Source organism: Mus pahari, chromosome 13 (genome assembly GCF_900095145.1).
Source record: "Mus pahari chromosome 13, PAHARI_EIJ_v1.1, whole genome shotgun sequence".
NCBI classification, from domain to species: Eukaryota; Metazoa; Chordata; class Mammalia; order Rodentia; family Muridae; genus Mus; species Mus pahari.
The window spans coordinates 29,936,494-29,957,525 of NC_034602.1; the positions used below are offsets into that span (position 1 = coordinate 29,936,494).

Consider the following 21,032-nt stretch of genomic DNA (forward strand, 5'->3'; position numbering starts at 1 on the left):
TGACAGAGATCTTCCAAGACTGCATGCAATGGCAGGTGGATAACTATACATTAGGAACCACTACGCATTTATAGTGAGTAGATAGCATGGAGTCCACAGGGAGCATGCATGCCCAGTGTGGGAGGCACTGGGATCAATTTTACTACTTTAAAGGGGAGGGTGTGATTTTTCAAATCTGTGCAAGTGCTCAAAAATAATTTAATGAACACATACACATGTTCTACCCAGAGCATAAAGTAAAAATGTTAGTGTTCACCTTACTTACTTTTAAAACATTTACCCTTTGAAAGAAGTTGCAGATGTCACAACTGCTCCTAATAGTAAAGAGGAAGAGGAGACAGGAGGCTGGGCAGCATGTGCACCTCCACTGCACCCTTATAGGAATACTCAGCACGATCCCTCACCCTGGTTTCAGTGGCATGGACAACTTGTCATCCCATGCTCAACGGACTCTACTTTGCTGAGTTTTTATCAGAAATGAATACTGGATTTTGTCAAATACTGTTTCTGCCTCAACAGGACCACGTGGTTTTCTTTAGGTCGTAATCCAATGGATGACAGTGATTGTTTTCACACATCATGCCATCCTTGATTCCTAGGATAAACATGACCCAGTCCTCAGTGTTGGCTTTCAGAAGTGTCTGGGGTTCACTCTGCTAATAGCGTGCTGAGGATCGTGGACACTGGGCTGGGGCCAGTGTCAGTAGCATCAAGGAGGAGTTGGGAAATGTGTTCTTCCTTCTAAATTTGGCAGTGTTTTAAAATAACAGACTATCAGTGAAACCATGTGGGCCTGGACAGTATCTGTCTTATCTTTCTCCTTGCTGTGGTCAAATACCCTGACAAAAGCGACATAAGGAGAAAGGGTTTGTTGTGACTTATAGTTGCAGAGGGATGGAGGCCACCATGGTGGGGAAAGCATGGAACAAGAGCAGACGATCAGCTAATAACACTGCACCCCAGCACCCCAAGGCACACCCGGGGATCCACTTCCTCCTCAAGGTTCCACAACCTTCCCAAACAGCTCAGCAGCTGTGTCCAAGTCTTCAAACATGTGAGCCCGTGGGGACATTGCACATTCAAACCACCACAGTACTGAACTGTAATATTCCTGTCTTAAAAGGGCAGGATAAATCTTATATCTTGGATGAGTTTTGGTGATTTCTAATTGGCAAAGAAATAGACTATTTCATGTGACATGACAAATTCCTGTAGAGAGTCATTCAAAGAATTCCATGTCCCCTCTCAGTTCTACAGGGACCAGGTGCTACCCCTGTGCTCATCCCTTTCATTGAAGATGTGCTTCTCAGGCTGGAGAGATGGTTCCGTGGTTAAGAGCACTGGCTGCTCTTTCAGAGGTCTTGAGTTCAAATCCCAGCAACCACATGGTGGCCCACAACCATCTGTAATGGGATCCGATGCCCTCTTCTGGTGTGTCTGAAGACAGCTACAGTGTACTCATATACATTGATAAATAAATCTTTTTTTCAGAAAAAGAAAAAAGAAAAGGAAAGGAAAAAGAAAAGGAAAAGGAAAAGGAAAAGGAAAAGGAAAAGGAAAAGGAAAAGGAAAAGGAAAAGGAAAGGAAGAAAATGTGTTTCTCTTCCTCGGCAATCCCGCTAAGGTAGATCAGGACAGGGGCATTCAAAGAGCCCAGTCCGCTCTCACACACCCCCCTTTCTAGTTCTAATTGCATTCCTATGTCTCTGTATGATGTTTCCTTCTGCTTTTTAGAGTCTTAAGATAGAAACCTGGCTTACTGATGTGAGACCTTCCTTCTTTCATTTGAATGTTATATATTTCCTACCCAACCTGCATCGTCCAAGCTTCAGTATGTTATATTTTTACTGTGTCAAAATATTTTCTGAGTTTCCTTGTGGCTTGCTCACTAGGTTGCCACTTATTTAATATCCACATTTTGGGAGAAGTTGTTTTTTTGGTTTTTTGTTTGTTTGGTTTTTGGTTTTTTTGTTTTTTTTTTTTTTTTTTTTTTTTTTTTTGGTTTTTCAAGACAGGGTCTCACTTTGTACACCAGGCTGGCCTCGAACTCAGAAATCTGCCTGCCTCTGCCTCCCAAGTGCTGGGATTAGAGGAGTGCACCACCACTGTCAGGCTAGGGAGTTCTTAATATTCGTTGCTGCTTTGTTTCACTATGATGAGTAACATATTTTACTTTTGTCCTTTTGAATATTGAAAGTTTCTTTTATGACCCACACATGTTCTGCCTGGTGAGTGCTCCACAAGCACTTGGAATGGCGACCACTGAAGGGTGGAAAGTTTGGACAGGTCATTCAGCTTCTCCAGGTCCTGGCTTGCTCTGTCTGCAGCTGGTTCTTCTCATGGGTCTCAGAGCAGCACTGACTCTCCAATTGTGAAGTAGACAGGTCCAGTTTTCTGCATGTCTGCTTGGATTTGTTGCAGTCACTAGCGCAGAAAAAGCCCTCCGAGCTATCTGGTCTTCATTAGGCAAGAGCCCATTTTATCTCTGGGAATTGGTTTTGAAACCCAGTTCTTACTTTTTATGACATATCTACCTTGAGGGAGATGCTGAAGGTTGAATCCAGGGCAGCTTTATCCACACCAAGCACAAACTGCCACTAAACTACACCACCAGCCCTATCTTTTCCTATCTTATCCTAACATGTGTTCTCTTACATGTTTTGTATTTGAAGAGTTCCTTGTAGATAACAGAATTGGGTCATTTTTTCAAGCTTCTTTAACAACACTGGTGTGGGGGCATCTGTCCCTAACATGACATGGTCTGTCTAAGTTTAAGTGCCACCTTATTTGTCTTTAACAATACTGGTGTGAGCATCTGTCCCTAACATGACATGGTCTGTCCAAGTCTAAGTGCCACCTTACTTGTCTTTGTTCTTTCCTGTTTCCTCTTTTCTGCCTTCATTTTGAGTTTTCTGAATTTTATAATTCCATTTTAATCTCTCTATCATGCTTTTGGTCATCCTTCTGCAGAGTTCACTGATTGGCCTAGGAGCAGAATGATATGTGTAATTTTCCATGACTGATTGGAATCAGTATTTTATGACTTCAGGTAGGAACCCACCGCCCTTCCCTTGGTACATGGTTGTCTTATATGTTACTTCTATATGCAAAAGACCCAAACTAAAGACCCAAACAATACTAACCTTTACCATTAACCTAACACACTTTTAAAGAACCCAATGAGAACTAATTGCCTATCCACAGTTATGTCTTCTGCCCATATGCCTACCATTTCTATTCCTCTTTCTTCCTGTGTTCCAAGGTCCTTTCTAGTGCAATGACCCTGCGGTGGCCAACTCTTTTATGAAATGTAGAAATGATCCCTGAAAGTATAGTCTTTGGCCAACTGTCTTACACTGAGGCTCCTGCAGGCAAACACGTTTAGTCTTCATCTGAGAGCACTTTCTTTTCCCCTTTGTTCTTGATACAAGACTCTGGGGGTTGACAGTTCTTTTCTGTCAACAGTCTAAAATTATTAATTCCCTTTATGAGTTTTTAAAAAATATTTTCATTGTATTTTAAATTGTGTGTATGTGGGGGTATAAGCAGGTGTTTGTGGGTGCTAACAGTAGCTCAAAAGGGGGCATTAGGTCCTTGGAGCCTGAGTTACAGGTGGATGAGCCTCCCAACCTGGATGTTGGGATGTAACTCTGGTTCTATGCAAGCGCTGTAGCTGCTCTGATTGTTGGGCTATCAATTCTCCAGCCCCCTCTGTATTTCTGATGAGAAATTCGCAGACATTTAAATTATTATTCCTCAGTAAGTAATGCACTGTTTTTCTCTTGATGATTGTAAACATCTTTGCCTTTACTTTCAGCATTGGGTTATGACTTGTCAGGCCATGAACTTCTTAGAACCTTACCCTGTTTATGGAGTCACTGACTTGATTTAAATATGTAGGTTGTGGGGTTTTTTTCTTTTTTTTTCTTTTTTTGCCAAATTTGGGACATATTCCTTTACTTATTCTAATAAAAAAATTTTGTTGTTATAAATTCTTTCTCAGTGACATAAATTCAAACTTCAGTGATTCTGGCTTCTTTTTGTTTTTTTAATTTTTGTTTTATTCACTGGATAGGTATGTGACTGCAGGTGGGTACAGGCAAATCCATACAGAATCTAGGAATTCACCTCAGGTTGTGAGACCTGCATGCAAGCACCTGGACCTGTTAAGCCGTCTCCATCTTGCCGGGTTTTAAAACATTTTAGTGGCGTCTCCTATGTTCAGGATTATATTACTTTATTGACTTTACTTTGATCTGTACTGTCAGACTGACTGCATTCAGTTGTGTGTTTCTATTATAAATGTCCATTTATTTCTTATATTTTCTATTTCTCAACTAATGTTTTTTGTCTTTCACTCTCAAGAGTATCTACCCCATTTGCTGAAGCATTCTTCTAAATGCTTCTTTAAGGTCTTACACAATCCCAACACCTGCTAATCTTGGGATCAGTGTCTACTGATCGCCAAAAGACGTCCTAGTCCTGAAGCCCAATCATTCTGAACAATGTTCTAGACCTTTCTTTTTAATATTTTAAAATTTATTTTATTTTGTATATGTGCATTTTACCTGTATGTTTGTCTGTGCAGCACATGTGTGCCTGATGCCAAGGAAGTGGTGAACCTCCATGTGGATGCTGGGAATCGAACCCAAGTCCTTTGCAAGAACGAGTGTTCTTAACCACTGGGCCAATTCTCCAGCCCATAGACTTTTCAAACATTATATTCCAAGACATGCCTGTGTAAATGTTGACGCTGTTATAACCTATTTGGATTCCAGACAGAAAGACCTACAAGTTCCAGTCAGCTTTTCTACCAAATTCAAGTTCCAAACTCGGTTTTCAGCACTTTTGACTCTGTCTTGCACATGCACCACCCAGTGGCCAGTCAGAGATTTGCATACGCTCTATCCATCCAGTTCTACTGAAGTTACTTAGGGTCAGATCCACATACCCAGACAGACAGTGGCAGGAAGTCATAACAACCTTAAAGAAATCACTTTCCGGCATGTCTCTTTGCAATCACCAAGTGCCTTCTAGTTCCCTGAGTCTCCCTGTTGTGGTTAAATAGCCACACGCTTCCCATAACTGTGTTGGTAAGAGAGGTGCAATCTCCTTTTCTCATCAGCTTCCCCTCCTGAGAGTGTTAGGCTCCTGTCAGACACAAGTGCCACCATGCATGACAGCTGGAGAGTTGGCTCAGCTCACCCAGGTTCAACTCCCTGCACCCACATACATGGCTGCTCAATACAGTCTATAACTCCAGCCTCAGAAGTTCTATTGCATCTTGTGCACCAGGCATAGATGTGGTACACACATATAGCCAGTCAGGTAAAATACTTATAAAATGCATACAAATACACATAAAATAATAATTTTTTTTAAAGAACAGAGGGGAAAATAACACAAAGGAGGGTCTCCGCCTATCTCTAAGTACTGGATCCACTCTTTCCCCAGGCACAGAGCCCCGTCTAGTGTTCTCTTTCTGAGTTTGGTCTGCCTGAGTTCACGGTAAAATGTCAGTTTCCATTCAGCAGCACTCTGAATTACAGTCTTCTTGCACAGCCCTGCTACCATGTACTCTCCAGCCCTGGCAGGTGGATGCTCTGTGCACTCTGTCCATACAGTGCTCTCACTGGGCATGGAGAGGTACCATATGCTTACTCTACTCACCTAAAACTAGGATCACAAACTGTGTTTGTGTGTATATGTGTGTGTGTGCATGTGTGCCTGTGCACACATGCATGTACATGCCCATGCCATAGCACACAATAGGAAGTCAGAGGCCAACTGGCAGGAGTCCCTTCTCTCCTTCGACTGTAGGTCCTGGGTTAGAAGTCAGACCTAGTAAGTAAAGTTAGTAAGTAAAGTAAGAAATGAAGCAGGGTGCTGATGAAAATGAAGGCTGTATTCATTTCTTAGTGTTTTAAAGTGTCTGTAGGCTTTCAGCTACCTCTGTTGATCACCCAAACACACTCTTCCTGTAATGTGTGATCTTTTGTATCCCAGACCTCTCAGAAACCAGAGCTCAGGAGAATGAATGTCACTCTAAGATGCCCTGGATTTACTACTTTCTGGCGTTTTCTAACATCTAAAAACCGACTTGATTCTGCAAAACCATACAAGATGATCCTGGGAACAACAAACCTGTAAGCCTATGGTTACCATAACCAGCAGCTGCCTCAGTGAGAACCAGCAGCGTGTCAGCTCCTGCTCAACCTCACTCCCAGAGAACTATGTGACTTCCTTAACAAACAGCCAATAACTCACACAGAACAAGACACCCCATTTTATTCACCTTATTCACAAGGGACAGGACTGCACTTCTGAAATGCTATCACCAACCCTGCTGAGTGGCCACGGTCCTGTTACTCAAGCCCAGTGGGTGAAGAGCCGAAGGCAGCACCTTACTCTGTAGCTCAGTGGCTAGAGAGTTTGCATGCTGCTGGGTGAACTTCTGGCCCCGTGTGGAGCTGGCCACAGTGATGGCTACTTCCTCTCAATAGTCAACATTCTCACTGCATAGCCATCACCCTTGGGATATCTGTAGTTACTAGGACATGGCTCTCAGTCCCAAAATGCAGGTTTACTTCAGTGTGCTGGAGGTACAAAGCCTACAGACTTGTGCCCTTACATACAGGTAACAAAGACGTGCCTCATCTCACTTCAAGAAGCATGGCCTTGGTTTTATTCTCTTATCCTGGGTCATCTTTTATTCCCCTAAAGAAGTGTCTCCAAAGTAATCATGTAAGCTGATGGAAAGCAAGACAATTTTCAAGGGTTTTATGAAATGTGTAAAAGAAAAAGATAAGTAACATTTTAACATCCCCCTTCTCCGCCTGCCCCCCATACTTCCAAAGAAACTGAAGTCTCTAAGGCAAAGCCAAGAAATGTGACTCAGATTGACTGAGGTCAGGTGCCCTGGGCAAAGCACAGAGAGTACTTCCATTACATCGTAGGCCTATTTATTAGCTGGAAATTGCAACAGCATCCCTTGACTAACTCCGGGCAAAATACACCGCATACACTATGACTTATGTTAGAGCAACACTGTATTCTAATGCCCAGTCCACACCTGAGGAGACCCAAAAGAGACAACTGTTCCAAGGTCACACAAGTGACTGTGCACACCTGTTCCTCTGCTCTACCACAAAGCCAGCAGCCAGCTCAGCACACTCTCTCTCACGCCCCTGGTGCCTGGGACAGCACCTGATGCAGCTCAGTGTGCACTGTGTGCCTGTGGGTAGAGGTCAGAACACAACTTGCAGGAGTCAGTTCTCTCCTCCACTGTGGAGTGGGGTCCTCATAGACTGCACTCAGGGAATTAGACTTGGCAGCAAATGTTCTCTCCTTCCTTCCTTCCTTCCTTCCTTCCTTCCTTCCTTCCTTCCTTCCTTCTTTCTTTCCTCCTTTCCTTCCTTCCTTCATTGTTTTGGTAGTCCTTCCACCCCCTCAAGACAAGGTTTCTTTGTGTAGGCCTGGCTGTCCTGGAACTTGCTCTGTAAACCAGGCTGGCCTCTAGCTCAGAGATTAGCCTGCCTCTGCCTCTCAAGTGCTGGAATTAAAGGTGTGCACCACCATCACCTGGCCCAAAGTTATGTTCTTAAAGCACCATTTGATGATGCTTCTCCAAAGAAACTAATTCCAGAAAGCAGAATGGGGAATTCCAAGAATCCTTGGTTATGTTTTTAGCTCTAAATAGAGTTACTGTCACTGTCTCAGATCACACATATGGATGGACAATCAAGGATCCAATTCTGGCTTCTGTAAAGTCAGAGCCAGCAAGAGTGACAGAAGCCAGCTCAAGGCAGTGGTGCCCAAAAGTATTCACCCTGACTCTCTCCCTCTCTGGCTTTCCTAGGTTGGGGTCAGACCTAAGATATGAGAGGGACAGAGACATAAAGCATATACAAACAGGTCCCAGGCAGGACTGTGTGACTCATGCATAGGGTACAGTTACTTTCTTCATTATTGACAGCTAAAGCCAAAGGTCTTCTCAGCAGAACCAAGTCCCTGCACAGCCAGCTGGCCTCTACAGTCCAGTTCACCAATAATGTTCCAGAGCAGATAATACATGAAGCAAGTGATCTCCAGAGAGACATATGGATGCTTATTAACATAATTGTCACTCCTTCTTAAGTCCAGATGAAATTACCTTACTTTATCTCCTAGGAAAATTACAAATGAGTTTTGCATACAAACATATTTAATTGTATACTCACTTAATACATCTCCATAATGACTAAAAAATCAAAATGTAATTTACAAACGAGGTGGCGCACACCTTTAATCCCAGCACTTGAGAAGCAGAGTCAGGAGGGTCTACAGAGTGAATTTCAGGCCAGCCAAGAATACACAGAGAAACCCTTTCTTGAAAAGCATTTTTTTTCCCCAACACTGATAACCTTAGTGAGTTCCCCAGGGAAATGATAAACAATATTCTAACAAATTTAATTTACAAAGACATGAAAATACACTGTGTGGATAGCCATCTTATTCCTGCATACCCTACATCTAACAGTCATCAGTCCCGTCCTTGGCACTCACAACCTCAGCCAAAACAGGTGCCTCTTCTCCAACAGGGACTTGCAAGTGAGTGCATCCAGTGGGCTCAGCATAGGAAGACCCTCCCACCAGAGAGAGGCTCGAGCACACCACTCAGGTCAAGTCACAGCCTCCCTTCTGATCCCCTGGCTCAGCCTCAAAGACCTGTCTACCTTCCATGCTCTGCCTTAGGTGGGCTACGTCCTCTCTCAGACCCAATGTCAGTCCTGAGGACTAGCACTTGGTTCCTAGAGGACTCAGAGAAAAGCTAACTACCAGTGAACAGAGATCTAAGTGGGGAGGAAAGCTGCTGAGGACAACTACTCGGCCACTGGTGGACCTTCAGTTCAACAGGTTCAAGGCCACAGCACTCTGCCGACAGCAGACCTTCAGGTAAACAGGTTCAGTGCCTCAGAGAAGCTGCTGGTGCTAAAAGTCAAGGCTGCCTAAGAGCTGCCACCACTGGGCCTGGGCTTCTCTCTGTGAAGATAAGCAGCTGCTCCAGCTGCAGACATGAGGAGCAAAACGTCAGTGGGATATTGGTGCAGGCCTGGCCTAGCCGAGCCTTGAATCTCAAAGCAGACAACATCTAAGTAACCAAGGGGCAAGGTCCTCCCAGAGCCTGGGAGCATGATAGCCTATCTCCATGTTCCAGAGCAAAATGGAGGATTTAAGCTCCATGATATGTGGAGATTGCTTTAGTATCAAGCATAATAAAGCTAGATTATAAACACATTTGCAACTGTTACTGGAAAGATTGACTAAAATGTATCAAGTTTAAGTATCTAAGGCCCTGCTGAACTTCCCTGTATGCATGTTACAATCTGTGAAGAGGTGAAGAGAGTTAGATCCCAGCACTCACTGTATTCGGACTTAAGTCTAAGATCCCAGGCTTCCAGGGACCACAGAGAGCTTTACACCTTCCAGCCTCAGTGAGGGTGCTGTGTGGTTAGTGAGCACATGCTGCACTTATCAATGACTTACCTTCTGGGTCTTCTTTGAATCTTTCTGAGCAGTCTCTCGGAGTGGGACTTTTCCAAACAGCTTCCACCCCAAGTCTCTCTGTCTATCAAGTCTTGCATTTTGTTTTCTAGCAAGCAAATTCCTATAGAAAGAAAAGGAAAGGGCTAGGCCATTTCTGGATGTTTACAGAGACACTAGGACAGCTAAGACAGGCTAACGAGAACAAATCAATCTTTGTTGAGGGGGACTCTGTGCAGTGAGCACACATTAACACTTCAGACTGGGTTTGTACACACACAGAACTACACAGACACAGATCTTAGATACAAGCTTGCTGTAGCCAACTACTGTGTGTACCAATTCCACTATTAAGAATTTTAAAAATGTATCCAGTAATAAAGTAAATCAGCAAAAGTCAGCCAAAATGAGCTGAATGTCTGGCTCTGCCACTCACTAGCTGTGAGTGGGCCAGGAAAGTAGCCTGAGTCTCGGTTTCCTATGAGTGACAGAGACCCCACTTGTGATCCCCAAGTTCATTTACAAACAGACATTTCAAGGACAGCAGTCTTTCAGAACAGAATTGCTTTAGTAGCTACCTTCTAGCTTAAATTATCTACAAGGTGATCTATACAGCCTCCAAGGATCAGAGAAAATCATTCGTGAGATGGTCACAAGGTCTTTACTACCAGCAATATGTAAACCAAAGCTCCAGAGACTCCAAATCCTAACTGGCAGTACAAATAAACCCGGTCCTCAGTTCTACTGCAGGCGCAGTCGGGTGCAGATATCAATGCAAATGGCTTCCAGGGTGCCCCCAAAAGAAGACATGCCTGTAACTTTCCAGTAAATTTAAAAACATATCAAAGAAAAGCTTCAAAAAAGAACAATAACCAGCCATGGTACCATACACCTATAATCCCCAAATTTTGAATGTTGAGGCAGGAAGACTATGCTTAATTCAAGTTCAAGGCTAGCCTAAGCTTTAATGAGTCTGAGGCCAGCTTGGGCTACATTATAGCAAGACTCTGTCAAAAAAGAAGGCTAGCAAGTGGGGGCAGGAGCAAGAGAATGAATTGGTTTCACTGTTTTCTCCCCATGTTTCTGTTGTGATTGTAACAGAATCCATTTCAGAAATAGTTTCACAGCCCAAAATATTTGTAAACACAAACAAATGAACTTTGGGCATTCTAGAGTTTCAACACATTCACCATCTAAGAAGGATTTATGCAATTTAAACCAAGAAAAGCCCCAGGCACCCACAAATGCTAAGAACATGGGATACCTAGAACCTGAGTTACTGGAAGGGTTACATATGCCTGAAGAGGAGCTGGCAGAGATGGTGAGACAAGCCACGGGAAAGGGAAGACCACGCACCGACAGCAGCAAGAAGGACGACAGTACTGCCGGTTCAGGGAAAGAATCTGAGCCCTCACTGAGCAAACAGCCTACTCAACCAATGGGATGGGTAAAGGGATAGAGCCCGGCTCTTGCATTTATGTCTTGGGAGTGCAATTCCCTGCAACAACAGGACCAGAGATGAAAAGGAGCGCTTGAAGGCAGGCACGCTGTCTGAGACTACACAATTGAAGTGCAGACAAAACTAAAGGGTATCCAGATTCAAAGCTGCTTAGTCAGTGTCAACCTAAGATCTTAAGCTCACAAACAAACCAAAACTTGACAGATTCACAGAAAGCACCTTACTACATATAAAGTGGTACTGCACGCAAGTGCGCTAAACACACAAGTGCTTTTCAGTCTTGTGTGCATCACATGACCAAAGCCAGTGCCCAGCCAGGCACTGTAAGCCCACAAGGAACAGGAAGACACAAGTCAGAACCCTGTAGTCCCTGGGCAATCCTCCTGCCAGGCGTGTGGCAGCACCTTCAGAACACTGTTTAGAACCCATATACATAGTGCCATTCTTGCCTAGTATTCAATAGCTCCTGTCCAAGGCTATGTCACCATCTGCCCACATTGCCCATGAGACAGAGAACTGGGAGCTATTCAAGCTTTAGGCTGACTTTAGGCAGCCAGTCTGCCTAGCAGTAGACCCTCACATTTGTCCAAGGCTCCTAGCACTGTTTCCATAGTACCCATCACTTCCTGCAGTCTTCAACACAGGTTCAATTCCCTTTCCTCCTTTTCTGTCCTTAGCAGGAGGGCAGGAAGTCAACTCTGTACTCTCAGAGTCTATCTAGCAGGCAGTAGGTGTTGGCAACTGGAGTGACCACCATGTGTGTCTGCAAGGAGGCAAGGGTAGGGGGAAGAAAAAGCATAGTTAACAACTCTCTCTGAGTTTAGTATTACATGTCCACCAAAAGGCTCACTGTGGAAGGCTTGTCTCCAGCTGGTGGCATGACTGAAAGGTGATTGATTTCATCAATGGGTTAATCCACTGTTAAATTCACAGCTTAGAGGACTATTCATTAGGAGGTGGGGCCTGTTTAATAGTAGGTCAAAGGGGGTGTGTTCTCGAAAGGTGCGTCTAATCCCTGACCCTTCTTGCTATTCTCTCTGCTTCCTGCCTTACGACAGCCCAGAAGCAATGGAGCCGGCTGGACCTGGAAGCAAAGCCTCTGAAACTCTGAAGCAAAATAAATCCTCCCCCCATGTTGTTTTCCTCGGGTGTTTTGCACAGAGCCTGAAACATGACTACCATACATGTACACACAGCCTACACGCTGAAGATAAGGGGTCAGCAACCCTGCTTATACCACAGATCGACAAAGGCCTCAGGGCAGAGGCAGAAGAACCTAGGAAAGAAGGGGCAACGCAGGGCTGAGGGGAGTACCTAGTCAGTGAGGTGCTTACCTTATGTCTTAGTCAGGGTTTCTCTTCCTACACTAAACATCATGACCAAGAAGCAAGTTGGGGAGGAAAGGGTTTATTCAGCTTACATTGCTTTCATTCCCACATTGCTGTTTATCACCAAAGGAAGTCAGGACTGGAACTCACACAGGTCAGGAAGCAGGAGCTGATGCAGAGGCCATGGAGGGATGCTGCTTACTGGCTTGCTTCCCCTGGCTTGCTTGGCTTGCTTTCTTATAGAACCCAGGACTACCGGCCTAGGGATGGCACCACCCACAATGGGCCCTCCCACTCTTGCTCACTAATTGAGAAAATTCCTTACAGCTAGATCTCATGGAGGCATTTCCTCAAGGGAGGCTCCTTTCTCTGTGATAGCTCCAGTTTGTGTCAGGTTGGTGAGCATTGGTGAGCAAAACCAGCCAGAGCACCATACAGGCATGAGGACCCCAGTCAGAGCTCTAGAAGTGAAATGGAATGGCAGATGTGGAGCACACTCAGGAGGCAAGGTGGAGAGCTCCTGAGGCTGACATGCGACCTCCACATGCACATGTGCATACACACACAAAAGTAGTGGAAGGTGAGGACTGGAGATGCCAGGGAAAAAGAGCACCCACTATGTTCTTGGGGAGATCAGAAAGGTGGGGACAGTGGGGTAAGTGTCCACCACAGAGAAGTACTTGAGAGAAAACAGTTCGAATAACTGCTGGGCTTCTTTGTTCTGTATCCCTAGAAAATTATGGCTCCTCGGTGAAAATATATATTTGTGATTCAAAGAGGAAAACTACTGTCCTTGAAGGATTAGGGACTGATAGCTACAGGCCCCTGCAGCGGCCTGAGCTAGCCTCCAGCAGGCAGTCAAGGGCCTGTAGCTCTGCTCCAGTCCATATACTCCTCCACCACACTGCCTACACAGCTCCCTGCCCACTTCAGACTCCAGATCACAAGTCCTCTGTGTTCATGTACACACACTAGTGTGGTCCCCCTCTGCCTAGAGTAAGCCTTAGTTCCCAGATGCTCACTCAAATCCCCCTTCCACAGAGGAGACACGGAACCTCTTTCTATAGGAACAGTCTGGGGAAGAAGCCCCTCTGCAGGCTGGGACTCAGCAGCCTTCAGGCCTCACTCCTGCCATAGTTCCTGGGGCCTCAATTATATTCAGTGATAGAAAGTCCCAGGTAAAGGAAGGCCTCTTTCCAGTAGCCGTCTTGTCTAGGACCCAAGAGGAGGCCTGTCCTACCTATGTACACGTCTATGTACCTATGACCCTTTCTTCAGCTATCCTTCAGGCACTGTCCAGCCCTGGACCCAAGGCCCAAACACATCTAACGAGCACCATACCCTGGAAGGCAGAAATGGCTCACACTAGTGTTTTGTTCTCCCATCTTGCCAGTGACTTGACCCTGTTTTTAGGGTGCATGTGGCCTGGCTCCATCTCCATCCCTATTCCACAGGCTGCTCCCCATGGAGCATGGGGAGTTTTGCAAAGAGGTGTTTGCAAATAGGTGACATAAATGCTAAATGAGGTGGAGGCCAGAGCTCAGTATAGCCATATTCTTGGCCTGCAGGAGAGCTGTTCCCACCCATCAGATGTGTTTCCATGGTTCTCCATTGAGCAGGCACTGGACAGCAGGGACTCCTCATGCCAAATCCCACCACCAGCACTCAGCACTCCACACTTCCCAAACACAGAGATCTGCAGAGAATGGGCTAGTTCATGAGAACAGGGTGTTCCCAAAGAAGGTGGTCTCAGAAGCAGTAGTCGGAGCATCTCTAGCAGCCCCAGAAGCTGCCTGCACCAAAGTGACTCCAGAATCCCACTGAAGCTGTCTCAACCTCTCAGACAGACTCAGGTGGCAGTGGAGGAAATATCAGCCACAAAGCCACACCAGGTATCACTAGAATTGGATACAAGACAGTTCCTGACACACTTACCAAGGGCCCACTAGGATTCCAGCATGAAGGTATAGGGTCAGTGCACACTGCCTCCTCCAATGCTGGCACCTTACTCTGAAGGCCACCTGGGTTCCCTGTATAGCAGGAAGCAGATATAACACAGACACCAGCAAAAAGGCAAGGGAGACTAAGAGCCGGGTGTAGAGAATAGCACCAAATCGAAAACAGAAACTCTCCTTACCTACAGTCAATGGGTTTGGGCCCAGCCCTGTGCAACACTGGAGCCACCACCCACTGTTCCTGCTGAAACAGGAAAGGCACTGCAGCGAACTGAAACACTGTTATTTTTTAAATGTCATTAAAAATGAAAGCCAAAAGTTTGAGGCATATTTATACAGCTTTAAGAGGGACAATGAACATTTTCTTAGAGACTGATAATTATCTGTTGTCACAGCAAAAGCCAGAGTCCTATTTGATCAGGAGTCAGCCTCTGCTTGTCCAGGGGTAGACTCCCTGCTAACAACCACTCCTCTGAAACAAGTTACTAGATATGATATGCAACTTTCCACCACAAACTCCACTGTACTTTTTGAATTGTGAACCATGCCAATGTCTCACCTGTTTTGAGGTTTATAAACAAGAAACAGCTACTACAAAGCAAGGTATTTCTGTCACTAGAAAACGAAACACTTCTACATCTCTCCCCAACATCTCTTCCCCATAGCATCTCTCCCCTACAGCATCACTCCCTAATACTGCATCTCCCCCACTGCATCACTCCCTCACTGCATCTCTCTCACACACACACACTGCATCACTCCCTCACTGAATCTCTTCCCCCCACACACACGAACCCCAGTTACTATAAATGAGTCCGTGAGATATGACCTTAAACAAGGGAGAAGTTAAAGGCGAAATGAAATTACTCAGTGAACTCCACTGGCACCACAGACCAAAGCCTTTGAAAGAGGAACTAAACAAGCTGGCTCAGCTGCTGACATATAAGCTTTGGCTCAAATCATTCACTCAGGCATAATCTTTTGCCCTGCCTCATGGGCAGTGTGAGCAGCCTGGAGAGGGGGCTCAATGGAGATCACCTTGGCAACTTTCATGTTGTACTTCCAGGAGGCTGAGCTCCTGCCCAAATCTAAAAACAGAAGTAGCAGGGAGAAGGGCCCCAGCCTTCATACCAAAGCCTAGACAGAGGTGGCAGGGACCAAGGGCAAGGCATTCAGTGGGGCAGATCCAAGAAGGTCAAGGACATCTGAGGGTTAGCCAGAGCTGGACCTGTACCCAAGCTCTAACCTTTCTCTTTTTCATCATCCACATGAGAAGAAAGGGAAGACAAGACAGAGGCATGAGACCTGGTAAGCTATCAATCATTTCTCATTTCTTTCCCTCTCCATCCCCACTCAGTGTGTTTTGTTTTGTTTTTATCTTATTTGTGTGTAGGTAAGACTCATCTATTAACCTCTACTTCCACCTCCTAGAGCCACTAAAATCAGGATTCTCAAGAGATAACAACCTACCCAGATCCAGCTACCAATACAAAGCTGTGCTGGGAAGGCAGCTGCCAGGGTGACTGTAGGCCCCGTGGAGGCCATCTACAGAAGTTATCTGGACAGCAGCATCTCAACAGATGTGTATCACACACTCTGTTCAGCTGCTGGAGGGGCACAGCACAGGAGGCAGTATCTGCCCTGGGAACCTCACAACGTGGGCAAACCACAGGACCAGCCCACGCTGTTCAGATTCTCATGTTAACTCTGAGCCTTCACCTTTTGACTTTCCAAGATTGGACCTAAACCACAAGTTCTCCTCTCAGCAATACACCGAGCACTGCTCCACCACCAGCCTGGATTCCTCCATGATGGCCGAGGAGGCTGTATCCAATAACAGCAGGAGCCAGAGCCTTGCATAGGAATAAGGAAGAGGAGCACAGCTTCATCAAGGGGACAGAGATGCCCAGCTCGGTACCACAAGGAAACCTGAGTCACACAGTGAGATTCACCTCCATCCATCCAAACACTTCCCGACTGACACAGCTGTCCAGATATATACTGACCTCCTCTGCATGGTCCTCTAGCATGGATCTCCTGCCCAACAGAAGTTACTGTAAACATCACCTGTGGCTTCTGGTTAAGATTAATGGTAAGATTCCAAGGTGCTGGGTAAATTCCCAAGACCTCCCACCTGGCAGTCAGGCCTCCCCAAGTCAGGTGAGGAAATAAATGGCATCTGCTCACTGGACATGGCCCACTAGGGTGGGTTTCCTCACAGTGCTTGTGGAGAATGGCTGACTCCTATCAGAAGTGTGGTTTGCAGCACAGGGAACCAGGGAAGAGGATGATAGCGCAGCTTTCTCCCTGTCACTCCTCTATCCCTGCTTGCAGAATCAAACAGGTAAGAAGGATAGATGGTCTTCCTGGTAAGAAGCCAGCCCACTAACTCAAGCTGCTCGGCACCTATCTACTTCAAGACAACTGTACAACGGAAACAGCTCTGTTTTCTTATTAGAGTGCTCTTCAGTGTGTGAACTACTGCTTGAATATTGGTTGTTTGTTTGTTTGTTTTAGAAATATCTCTCTCTCTCTCTCTCTCTCTCTCTCTCTCTCTCACACACACACACACACACACACACACACACAGAGACAGACAGACAGACAGACAGACAGAGGGGGGGGTTGGTTTCTGGCTTCTCTTGAAGTATCCTATGTGAGCACACTGGCAGCACAGGGAACCAAAGCCATGGCAGCCTGTAGGCGTGCTGGCCTGTAGCACCCAGCACTGCCCCCTCATTTATCACATAGCTAACACCAGCATTTCCATCATCTGTTTTTAGGGAGGATCTGACCCAGATTTTTAGGAACTCTCTAAAGCTTTGATAACTTAGACAGGAGATCCTTTAAGAAAAAAAATGTTAATTATGAACACAAAATTAGGGGTAAATGAGTGCTTCTGGAGACTAGGAATCATTAATGTTGCCCCACATTCAGTCCCAGCACTCTGGCATGTGAAGCCTGGAGCGCGTCAGCAGCCGGGGAGACTCCAGCAAGCACTGAGAACCAAAGTGCACATACCCTGTTGTTAAATGCCTCTGGCCTTATAAGTATTGTATAAGTATCCCTGTCCTCATTAACTTTTGGGATAGACTGAAAACAAAAGATGGCTTCAAAAACAATATAAAATGCTCACTGACAGCAAGATGCATGCAGGGCTGCACCTGGCCCCTGCCCTCAGAAGCCAGTCACAGAAAACATAGGGACAATGTCAACCTGGTACTTCCCCAGGGTGTAAAGCTCCCGAGGCTGCCTCTGCCAGTTACTGCTTCATCTCTACTGCCCAAACCAGGCCCTGGGTACATAGAACATGCTTTCCAAGGTACTGAGGACACAATTCAGGCTCCACTCCCAACACAGAATTAACCAGGCCCTGGTGCATCCCTGCAATTCCAGCACTCAGAAGGTAGAAACGGAGGGACCAGAAGTCTAAGTCATGCTTGACGACATGGGAAGTTTGGGGCCAGCCTGGGCTACATAAGACTGTCTTCGAGGGGGCTGGAGAGATGGCTCAGCACTGAAGAGCACTGACTGCTCTTCCAAAGGTCCTGAGTTCAAATCCCAGCAACCACATGGTGGCTCACAACCATCTGTAATGAGATCAGACGCCCTCTTCTGGTGTGTCTGAAGACAGCTATAGTGTACTTAGATATAATAATAAATCTTAAAAAAAAAAAAAAAAAAGACTGTCTTAAAAATAGAAAAGTAAAAATCTTGACCAAGGGATTTTTTTTAAGGGTTCCAGAAAGACTGCTACTGTACACTACCATAGAGGAAAGCAGGCTCTAGAGCAGTCCAGGAGACATCAGCCACATGGAACTAGGATCAGTCAAGGAGGAGGTTGGCTGAGTGGGAGGATGACAGCCCCTGGTCTGGTGGAGCAGGTTCAACCAGCCAGGCACTCCTGAGGGATTTCTAAAACTCTGCTGAGGTGTCAAGGAAGCTCCGTAAAGGCCCCACCCTCGGGTACTACATAAGTGAGAGGCATGCACTTGCCACTGGACTCGGCCATCATTCCTTACCCCTTCCTTCCTTTGGCTCACGGCATCAGAATCCAAAGCTGAACTGCAGCACTCATCTCCAGGAGAGCCGCTGGCCCATTTCCTGGCACAGCCACCTATTACAGGTCACTCTCTGGCATCCTGGAGCTGACCAGGGACTTGTCACACATTTTATATTCCCCTCCCAGCATCCAGCCACCAAATGAACATGAAGAGGCCCAGAAGAACATAGAGTGACAGAAAGAACATGGCTGGTCCTCTCCAGCCCATCATACTGTACTTCTACCCTCAAAACTGACATGTGTGTGCATCTACAGCTAGTCATCTCCAGCCTTGCTTTGAGAAAACAAGGGACAGTTACAGAGACATGTTGTCCTCAGCAACCTCGCGCTTACACAGAGACCAAGTAATAACACTAGTAGAGTTCTAGGCATGTCTGCACTAACATGCCCCAAAGAGTACATCCCCAACATCCTCCCTAAACACAAGTGAGTGCGTCCATTTTAAACAGGGCCACCCAAGGAAACTTCCCTACCATATCAAGGGCATCAAGTTACCTCATACCAAATCCTCCACCACAATGAGAGAGACCTGGCTCTGGCTGTCCCCAGTTACACAGTTAGAGAGGCCTAACAGCCACTCACCTGTCCATGAGCAGAAGCAAAGGGGAAACAGCCATGATTCTACTGTGACCACACAGTTCTCGGGAGCCAGCCACAGATGCTCTGAATTTCCTGGTGCCTCATACCTGGCAAGCCACAGTGTTAGGGCCACGCCAGTGTCCTCCTTCTACCTGTGCTGAAAGGTGAAGACTTGCAGGATGGAGTAGATCAGCTGGAAGGGCAGGGGTGGGGCACCTCACGTGTCACAGGAAGGGTGGAGGCAGAGAGGCAGGCAAAGCAGAGCAGCAAAGCCTGAGTGCATGGAGGCCAGGGCACAGTTCTAGCACAAGTCAAATCAGATGGGACAGGCAAGTTTGTGACCACAGGCCCACTGTCACTTCACACTTAGAAGTACTGTAGCACTATACAAACTGCCATCCAAGCAACACCTGTGACCACACTGAGTTGGACGGAGAAGAAAAGGTTAGGTATACAAGTGTGTCAAGGCCTGTGTCATGTCCAAACACCCCTTTGACAACCAACACTGGAGAAATTCCCTCTCATTCACAACTGCAGGTACTGTTTTAAAAAAAAAAAAAAAAAGAAAAAGAAAAAGAAAATCAGAAGCCAGGCAATGGTGATACACACCTTTAATTTCAGCACTTCGAAGGTAGAGGCAGGTGGATCTTTCTGTGAGTTCAAGGTCAGCCTGGTCTACAGAGTGAGTTCTAGAATAGCCAAGGCTACACAAAGAAACCCTGTCTCAAACAAAACAAAACAGAACAGAACAGAAGCTAGAAATGACTCAGTAGTAAAGGCACTTCCTGCTCTTCTCCAGGACTTGACTTTGGTTCCTCAACTCCAGCTCCCGGAAACTGACGTCTTCTGGCCTCCACGGGGGGGGGGGGGGGGCCGGGGGGGGTTCAACGAGATGCTTACTTTGCATTTACACGCCTGGCGCGTTTGGGGAATNGCAAACACAGAAGGCGAGAGATGGCCTTCTGGTAGGAGGTGCATGTGCCCTGCGGCTCCTGGGGTCACGGGGGGAGGGGGGGGCGCAAGAATTCAAGGTCCTCCTTGGCAGCATAGAAATCTACCAGTCTGGGCTACTGAGACCCTGTCTTTAAAAAGTGAAACACCCTACATGTGATGATTCATAAACTCAACACACCAGAAGCTGAGGCAGGAGGGCCAAGCATATGACATCAGCCTAAACTATACAGAGTTCCAAGATACACAGTGAGACCCTGGCTCAAAAACAAAAAAGATCTAACAACCTCAAGTTCAACAAGCACCTAAACTCTAAACGCACCAGCAGTCACCAGAGGTTGCTTCTTCTGGGGGCTGCCATCAACCTAAATGCCAACTGTCAGTCCTGTAAGAGCCCCTCTCCACAGGCAGTTGTCAGCTCTATCAGGGCTTCACAGAGAAACAGAGTCTGTAGCTGCACCAGAAACATCTGCTCAACAGCTAGTGACCTTGTCTGGGACAAGGAGGTGGTGACTCCAAGGAATGCAATGTCACTTGATACATTGTAGAAAGGAAGGGGGGAGGTGAGTTTATATGGTATAGGACAATAAAAAAAAAAATGTTGACATTTAAAAACTCACAAAGAAAATAACCAGGTTCAGATGGCCTCACTGGCAGTCTTCCAAACATGGAAAGAAGAAATACAGATGCTTAAAGAACAAGTCTTTCTTAGTCCTTCTCCGTTCCAAGGCTCATCCCAAGAAATGTACTAGGCCACTCACCAAACCCATTCACTGGCATCACTTACTAAGAAAAGCAGCTCAGTGTCAGAGCCCCTGCCGAGCCTACAAGAAGCCCAGGGCTCGCTCTGTACTGAGGGAGAAGGGGCCAGGGTATAAGTGGAGTATAAACAAATGTTTAAAGTCCCCTGCACTGCACTGGAGTATTTTACTAAGGAACTCAAAGACAGTAAAGCTGACTTTACTGGAGTATTTTACTATGGAACTCAGAGACAGTAAAGCTGACTTTGGCAGCATACGTAGGTCAGTAAGTTTTAACATATCCATAGTTTCAACTGACAAAGAAAAGTATCTTTTCATTACATTTTTTAAATTTTGTGTGTAAAGGAGGTGTATGTACTATAGCATACCTGTGGACATCAGACCTACGAAAATCAGTTCTCTCATCACCTTAGG

At 46.0% G+C, this 21,032-nt stretch overlaps 1 protein-coding gene across 3 annotated transcripts in view; it reads right to left on the bottom strand.

The window, feature by feature from the left end:
* Positions 1–21,032, bottom strand: part of Tbc1d14 (TBC1 domain family member 14) — a 90,110-nt gene that overhangs the window by 41,745 nt on the left and 27,333 nt on the right. For all 3 annotated transcript variants that reach the window (XM_021210300.1, XM_029545127.1, XM_029545125.1), the window contains exon 3: positions 9,526–9,646. In XM_021210300.1, the coding sequence (XP_021065959.1) occupies positions 9,526–9,646 (121 nt within the window). The remainder of the gene's footprint in view (positions 1–9,525; positions 9,647–21,032) is intronic.